This window comes from Actinia tenebrosa, unplaced genomic scaffold (genome assembly GCF_029948245.1).
Source record: "Actinia tenebrosa isolate PJP-AT-01 unplaced genomic scaffold, QUT_ActTen_1.0 PGA_scaffold9__36_contigs__length_13948895, whole genome shotgun sequence".
NCBI lineage: Eukaryota > Metazoa > Cnidaria > Anthozoa > Actiniaria > Actiniidae > Actinia > Actinia tenebrosa.
Window position 1 is genome coordinate 2,100,614 of NW_028292586.1, and position 8,625 is coordinate 2,109,238.

The 8,625-nt window shown below is 33.5% G+C and overlaps 1 protein-coding gene across 8 annotated transcripts in view; it reads left to right on the forward strand.

The window, feature by feature from the left end:
* The window catches only part of LOC116304134 (LIM homeobox transcription factor 1-beta), a 47,031-nt gene extending 38,993 nt beyond the window's left edge, over window positions 1-8,038 (forward strand). For 4 of the 8 annotated variants that reach the window (XM_031713803.2, XM_031713799.2, XM_031713802.2 and 1 more), the window contains exons 5-7: window positions 2,887-2,976; window positions 3,467-3,569; window positions 4,432-8,038. In XM_031713803.2, the coding sequence (XP_031569663.1) occupies window positions 2,887-2,976; window positions 3,467-3,569; window positions 4,432-4,799 (561 nt within the window). In that variant the 3' untranslated portion in view covers window positions 4,800-8,038. The remainder of the gene's footprint in view (window positions 1-2,886; window positions 2,977-3,466; window positions 3,570-4,431) is intronic. The other 4 variants (XM_031713804.2, XM_031713798.2, XM_031713800.2 and 1 more) reach the window with 4 other exon arrangements.
* The last annotated feature ends 587 nt before the right edge of the window (window positions 8,039-8,625 follow it).

Consider the following 8,625-nt stretch of genomic DNA (forward strand, 5'->3'; position numbering starts at 1 on the left):
GATTAATTTTGAACAATAGGATTTTAGTTATCGCTTTAGAAGGCTTTTAGAAAGCCCTTCAAATTATGTCGAACCCTGAAACAACCTCTTGGCTAATCTAAGTCAGGGCATGGCTAACGCACAGATCGAACCCTGAAACATCCTCTGGGCTGGTCTAAGTCAGGGCATGGCTAAATTAGATATCAAACCCTGAAACAACCTTTAGGCTGATCAAAGTCAGGGCACGGCTAACTCACATATCTAGCGCGTTAGGTGTTGTCGAGGGAGGTAAACCAGAGAACCTGGGGAAAAGGCCTCGAATCAAGAAAGAACTCTAACTCTACTCACATGTGATACCGAGTCCAGGAATTGAAAAGACTCGCGCCATGTTGTTAAAGTTACTGAAAAGCAGCATTGTCTACTTGGTACTATAGTGTTATTCGACAAGTGTAGAAACGTGTCAGTGCATAACAATCTTTTATCCTGACTGCTCTTTAGATCTAAATCTTTTTGTCAAAGACAAGTATCTGTTTTCATTTCAAATTTTAGTGATTTCAGCACAAAGGTGTTCTAGTAGGATTGGAGACTTCATGCACGCGAATTATGTTTTCATCTGCAACACGAGAAGGATCTGTTCTATACAAGTAAAAACCTCGTACAAAATTGTTAAAAATTTTGGAGCGTTTTTTTACATGAATGAGTAAACGAATGTTACGGAGTTGCAGCATGTACACGGTACGACATGCTGACACTGAAATGGCTTCGCGTTTTTAATTAATTTAACCAATTATAGTGCGTAGTTACGGCTACGATACGGTACTCGTCAAAGTAGTTTTTGCAGTGTCGTTTCGCACCGACGCAAAATTTGCCCTAGCAACTATTCTTTTACATAGTTGAAAAATGTATGGCCAACTTGCGAACATTTTCCAAAAATTGTACAAAATCTTTCAATTTTGGAGACAAAGAATCCTACATCTTTACTGATCAAACACCGCGACTTGTCAAATGTCAGCTTATCTGTTAATAAAAATGTGTTTTTGGTCTGATGTTCATTAACGACACATGCGGCCAACAAAGAAACGATCGAAACTGAACCCCTTAATTTGACAACTTGTCGTGTTAATGAATTAACTTTCAATTAAACTTCAATTAAAACGTGTTCATTAATTGATGGGTTATTAAGAAGATGCGATGTTTAGATTAAGACTGTAAGCTCGTTGTTTTTTGTGATTACGAGACGTTTTGTAAGACTTCCTTCTGTAAATAGTCGAGAAAGTGTAAATATAGAAGTTTATTGGTTTAGTTAGTGACTTATACCAAGTAATAATCATCAAGGAAGAAATTTGAAATGACCCTCAGCTTAAGAATGCATATCTCTACAAAATTTGGCTAAATGTGAAAACACGTCAGGATTTTAGTAAAAACAATACATTTTTCTAATGGTTTTACTAGTAAAAACTTGAAGACTTCAAAAATAAGCTTTATTTGTAATAACACGAACAGTGCCGGAATTAAAAGAGGTGGAGGCGTAACGTGTGCAAAGCGCAAAAAATAAACAAAAAGTAATAAAAGAAAAACGAATTAAAATATGATGAAAAATTCATTTTGGAAAGACGTGTTTGATCGGTTTATAATAAACCATCGAGGAACCATTCTCAACCCTTTAATTATTTTCTGAACAGAAAAGTTCAATTATTGTACGATTGGAAAATAACATATGAAGAACTAGACTCTCGAATAATAAACAAAAATCGTACAATAATATATTGGATCATATGACTCCAATGAAAATATTTAGAAACTGTCAAAGTCAGTCCTAAGTACATTGTAAATCAACATAAATATTATTATAGACGTCTTTATAGAGAATTATTACTATACGAGTTTGAAAATGAAAATATTTGGAAACTGTCAAAATGTTAAGTACATCGTAAGTCAACATTAACGTTCATATTTACAATCATAAATATTATTTAAGACGTCTAAAAAGAGAGTTATTGCTATACAAGATTGTTGATTTAGAAAACTGACGAAAGAATGTCTGGTAAAAGTGTGTTATTGATTCTAATTTATATTAGAAATCAATAGGGAAGTCAATTTATATATATATCGGACGTGTTTAATCTCAGGTGTCTACGGAATTAAATAAAAAACATGATAACAATAAAAGAGAACCTGTTTGGAAGTCGATCACTTCTTTAATAACTAAACTACAAGCGGACAAAAATAGTTCCCAAAATTTCTCAAATTAAACAGCAAAGTTCATTTTTGTTTATTACAGTAGTTTTCATTTATAGTTTTGTTAATTAAAAGTCGAAGTACACGATTTACTTTAGACAAGGAAGTGTTTATTTTTTATTTTTTAGTTTAGAGACTTATTTTAACTTGTAAATAATTTGATTAAAATTATGAATGTTCAAATTTAAAGCTATATTTCCGTTAATGGTTTTGTGAGCGTTTTGGTTTTCAAAGAAGAATCTTTTATATCAAAGGTTCTAAATTTATATATTTATCAATTTATAACGCATTCGATGTGGCTTTATACAGAAATTGGAAATTCATATCTTTATCAGTTCTTTTAATTCCGTTTTTATATACTTTATTTATTATAAAGCAGAGCAGATTTTTATTCTTATTATTTATAAGAACTTGAGTTCTTTATTTTTCCATTAAGCGCCAAACGCGCGCGCTCGCCTTTCAAGAAGTCCTTTGCAAGTAAATTCTCCATTATTCCTGTAATGAATTTGGCGGGAACTCTGCCGCCAAAACGCGCGCGCTCGCCCACAAATTCTGAAAATGGCCTCAGAAAAGCCCTTTGGGAGTAAATATATGTCGTACGCAACTACAATTGTATCTGGGTGTTACTGAATTGTACAATATTTATTTCTTATTTTTGTTGTTTTTTAGGTAAGAGAAGAGCTCTCCCGCGAAACAGGCTTGAGTGTCAGAGTAGTTCAAGTCTGGTTTCAGAACCAAAGAGCAAAGGTACAGAAATCAGTAAGTTTCCAACACTTCTTTTTAATCTCAATACACGTTTGAAAATTATTATTATTAAATATATTACAAATTCATTACTATTTATTGGTCTAAGTATGGCACGCCAACCAATCAATCTAAAAGGAAATCCTCGATTCTTTAAGTTCGTCAGCATTATTTTTTTAGTTTAAAAGTAATTTTCTAAATTTAAGAGGCTATTATTATTAAGAGAAACTGGAGTTTTTCTGATACAAGTGAAAATAGAATAAATAATAATGGGGGAAATATTATTACACGTCTTTCTTTCCTTCCTTTTTTGATTGTGTTATTTTTATGAGATACGACATTAGCAGTTTTGCTCTAGTAGTTTTATCTCGGCTATTTCTGTATTCTAAATTAAGGGTAAAAAACAAACTTTCCCTTTGGAGTGCATCCATAGCCCTGAACTCAGTTGCAATATCATAAATGTGCAGCAAGATTAATTGGAATTAACAGCCAAATTTGTCTTTAGATCAAAAAATTAGCAAGAAGAAACAATCCTGACTCAGATGGGACAAGCAGTTGTCGGGTCAGCAACAGACAACGCAGTTTGAAAAAGACAAAAGATGGTAAAGGTAATTTTTGTTTTAATCCAGACGCCTTCTTTTTCTTTTTCTTCTTCTTCTTCTTCTCCTTATTCTTCTTCTTCTTTCTCCTGTTCTCCTTCTTCTCCTTCTCCTTCTTCTCCTTCTTCTCCTTCTCCTACTTCTTCTCCTCCTCCTCCCCCTCTTCCTCCTCCTCCTCTCCTCCTCCCCCTTCTTCTTCTTTTTCGTCTTCTTCTTCTTCTGCATCTTCTTCTTCTCTCTCGCCTTTCCTATCTTTGGTTTACTTCTCACGTTCTTGCGTTCTTTGATGTGTCGTCTTGTGTGAGTCTCCTGTGGTGGTCTTGGGACTATGAGAGAGTTATGGTTCTGAAAGGAGACTTCCTTTATCCATTTCTTCATTTTTTCAAACGTGTAAGGAATTTGCTAAGATCATTTTCTTTTTCAATCGATCTTCATTCATTTATTCGTTTCCCATATTTTCATTTTCAAATCAAACAGACTCTTCTTCCATTCATTTCTTCTTGTCTTTTATAGTGAGTCGAGATGAATGCCATTAATTTGAGTCCATTCAAAATGGATTTTTCTTTCCTCGTTCCATTCTTCTCATTTTTCATTTTCTCATTACATCTAATTCCAACTGGTTGAGATTCCTTACTATGATTGATTTTCATTCATTCATTCACTTCTCATTTTTTCGTCTTCAAATGAGATGAACTTCATCCATTTATTTCTTCTCATCTCTTATCCCATCTGATTCCATTTTTCGCCTTCAAATGAGATGATCTTCATCCATATATTTCTTCTCATCTCTTATTGTCATTCGAACTGATCGAGATTCGCATGTTAATCGTTATCCCATCTGATTGAGATCTATTCTGTCCTTCTCCTACAGGATCAAGTCCAAGAGAAAAGCGTCGAGGAGACAGAGATCTAATGGACCTGCCACCAGATCTCTCTCCATCCCACATCCCTGTATCTCATTCACCATACGGGATGATCCCATCTCAATTCCAGCAAAACATATCCAACCACATGGGCTCGATGATCCCTCCTGGCTACTCCTACCAACACCAGCCGCCATTGAATCACATGGATACTGGCGACATGTCGGTGGACCAGCACGCAATGCAAGCACTAGAAGATTGTATGATGCCGCAGCACCAGTATCCTCCAACCGATATGGGTGGTTATCCGCCGGCAACCAGTCATAATGGTCAGAACCATTTAGAACTTATGCATGATATGATTAATTCATTTTAACAAGTCTTGTATGTCTATTACTGGTACCATAAGGGCAATACTTGGCTATTTTATTTAATTTGATGATACATATATTATATATAATAACAGCCCTTAAAAGTGATAATTGTCTTAATGAAGTACTAATATACCAAATAGGGTGATATGGAATTATAGATCACATGACTACTTCCTGCATTGGCCAGGAAATTAACCAAATTTATTCTTGATGTCAGTAGCTATCACTAGGATCCATCAAATGGGTGGCGTGCATCTCTTCTCATAAGAATAAAAGGACAAAGAACGTGGCCACCATGTTTGTCGTTATAACAAGACACCAAGACCGAACTTTTTGTCACAGTCACCCAAAATGGCGGCTATGACGTCACATGCACCCCAAGAATCGCTTTCAAATGTGATTCCTTTTGGCGGGAAAAATCACGTGATCTATTATTACGTACTTCCTATTAAGCTTAAAAACAATAGGCATTTCTTACTTTCATTGTCAAACTCTTCTACGAAAGTTTATTACTTAAAAAATCATTGAAACATAAAATATAACAAACGAGACGCGACTTGACGATTACTTACAGTTACCTTAGTGACTACAAAATTTCCGGCTTTTTTTCTCTAAAACTACACACTTATTCAATGTAAAATTTGAGAAAAGTCTCTTTTGATTTAATTTTTGAAAATTCTGTGAAATTTGATTTTTTTAACGGTGAAATTTGAAGACACTAATCACTTGAATAATTTCACAAAACGTTACTAACAACGAAACTTCAAAAATCTTACGTTTTTGATTAACGCATGAATTGAAACACACCAAATTATATGATTATTTAAAAAGGCTTCTACCTTCAAGGCATGTTAATTTCTATTTTCTAACTTTCAAACACAGGTCACTAACAGACATTGGAACCTGTATATAGTCAGGGCAGATCAAGTAAAGACTTCGTTGAAGAGTTGACAATAAGTAAGGTTTAAACTGTGACTGAAAACTGCAGTGTTTTCCTTTCCTTTCACTGTTCTCTCGTCAAAGAAACTTTCTGACACACTGATAGAACTTTCCTGAATTTGGTCTAAGTGAGCAAAAAACGATAGCTCAAGTTGAGAGTGATTTCGATAAAATACAGTAAATGTATGAACACATCAGTTTGAAGCCATTGTTTAGTGGTCACTCAAGCAAATTAGGGAAGGATTTATTAAATATTGGAAGTCAAATTGTTTATATGTAGAGACCTTGAAGGTACGACGTTATAAAGTAAGTTGGAAAAGTCTTTTAAGTTTAAAGACAATTACAGAAAATTCTACTGATATTTACTTAGGAAAATCATTATATCATCAGTAAGTCTAAAGATAGTGAAATCTCCAAAACCTTGACTGTATCCATGGATACTGTTTCTATGGATACCATTTCCAAGTGTGCCCTTTTGATACCAAGCACAGATATATAAATGCACACAGGCAACCCAATGTCTAAGTTCAGATGTTATGGAAAATATTTCAAATAGATAACAATCTGTTGTCACTGAAAACAGCAATATTGCAATAGTACAAAGTAAGGTTCATAAAATGGCAGATATACAGTTATCTAAAGAATGACATCAAAGTGAGGCAAAGAGGTCAACTTCATATTATAATGACCTATTTGTACTCCCTAAAGCATCTCTTACTGCAAATTTAACTGTATTACATTTGGCTATTATGTTTTACCCTGCTCAAGAAGTACATTTAAACTAACCCAAAATCTGTAAATAGACCTTGTGTTGCTGGTGAAATACACTATCCATTGTTCAAATTAAAATAAGATGTAATATATTGTGTATACTCAAATACTGATGCCTTGACTATGACAAAGCTACATAATCAATCTTATAATTGTACAGTTATAAATCCTACGATACAATATAGTTACTCTGGAAAAATAACAGATAATACTTATTCAAAGTTATCTAAGATATAAAAACCAATTAAGTTATTAGCAATTATTAAACTATTCAAGAAAAAATGAATAGACTTTACTTAAAATAAAAGAAATATGTGTTTCTCAGAATACAATTTACTGATCAAATACTGTTTTGTTTTTACAATTTTTTTAAAAATTTCAACACTTGAAGAAAAAGGATAGGCATTCAAAGATTGAAAAAAAATGCATTTGAAAATGTGTTGTGTGCAAGATTTATGTTTTATTCCATCAAGTAATGTATTTATAACATACCAACTGTGTTATAATTAGTGTTTGTATTAGATCGTATAACTTTGATACTTCTGCTCCTGTACATGCTAAAACCTTGAAAAAACTGTCATGTCTTGTAAATTAGATATTAAATATGGATTATTTCAGTCAGACTGAGTGTATCCTGTGAGCAGATGTTAAATTTTCTTTCTTCCCCTCCATAGGTCTAAGCAGCAGGGTTGAGGAATATTTTTTTCCTTCCCAACCAATAGGCAATAGCCAAAACGTAGTGGAGGAAAGAAAATTATCTATGAAGCTAGAAGGGTAGACTAAGTGACCACATTAAAGTGCCTAGACTGACAATATCTGACAATATTCTTGGTTGTATAGATTCTACATAAGGTGAGCTGTTCTATGATCCAAAACATTTTATAGTTTGAGTGATGAGTTCTGAAGGGTTTATTCTCATTGTATGCTAATGACTGTGACATCAGCAGAGTCATTTATGTCTATATGTTGTCCCCTGTAAATTGAAACACCAACAACTATGTGGACACTATTTAGCAATAATCATTTTAACAGTCATGAGTGAAACAGTGAAATTTGTTTCAGTCATTGAAGAGCTTACCTTATTTAGAATCTATAGAACTAGTTACCTAGTAAAAAAGAAAAAGCCTTCGCACATGTCCTTTATCGTATCCAGCTATTTGTAAAAAAGGTCGGTGAAGGTTTTGTCGCATCTTCAATAAAAGGCCCAAATTGCACTATGGGTAAATTATGTGAATACAATCAGCAAAAGGTCACAACAATATGGAATTTTCCTAAACTTTATCTGGACATTTTACCAGCATAATTTTGTCTGTGCTGACATTATTTACATACATATTCATGAATATAATATATTTTAAGCTTAGTAAGCATCATACAGCATGCAACAAGACCTTCACCAACCCTTTTTAAAAAGCTGTAGTTAAGAGAAAACATAGTACAGCAATATAAAACCAAATAGACTTAAAAGTTAGCTCTGTATTCACCTATGTAATTATTGTTGTTCATACAATAAAAGTCAAATTCCAATTCACTATGTTGCAGTCAAAATTCTTAAAAAACTGAAGAATGGGACGTGAAATTTGGAGTCATCATGAAGTGGGATTTAAATATAAATGAAATAAGGATGATTTTTTATAAGATGGGAAGTGAATAAAAGGGTGTATTTCGGGGAGTGAAGTAAGATGAAATGGGAGAGCAAATTTTGCATTGAGGTCACCTATTGTTATTAATGTGCCAACCAGAGCTTTATTAGCTACTGAAACAAAGATATCTTCTTTTTTAATGGTCGCCAAAGTTAAATGAGAAAAGATTCCTGACGTCAAAGTTTGTAAACAGTGAATATCGCTATCTATTCAAGATAGACTTTCATTAGATTGAAATAAAAAATGAAAACCCAATTTTTCTTTCCAGTGATATTTGGAATAAAGAAAAAAACTTGTCGTTACGTTTGTGCGCAGTCGAGTTCAAGTGTGCATTCAAAGCGGAGTGGAGGCAGGATTAGTTTTTGAATGCTATGAGTGCCCCAGATCATCAACATCTCTCTTTTCAGAACTATTTCCGAACATGAAAACATTTTCTATGCTTGCATGAAGTGCATGAAGTACTTTAATATAAGTT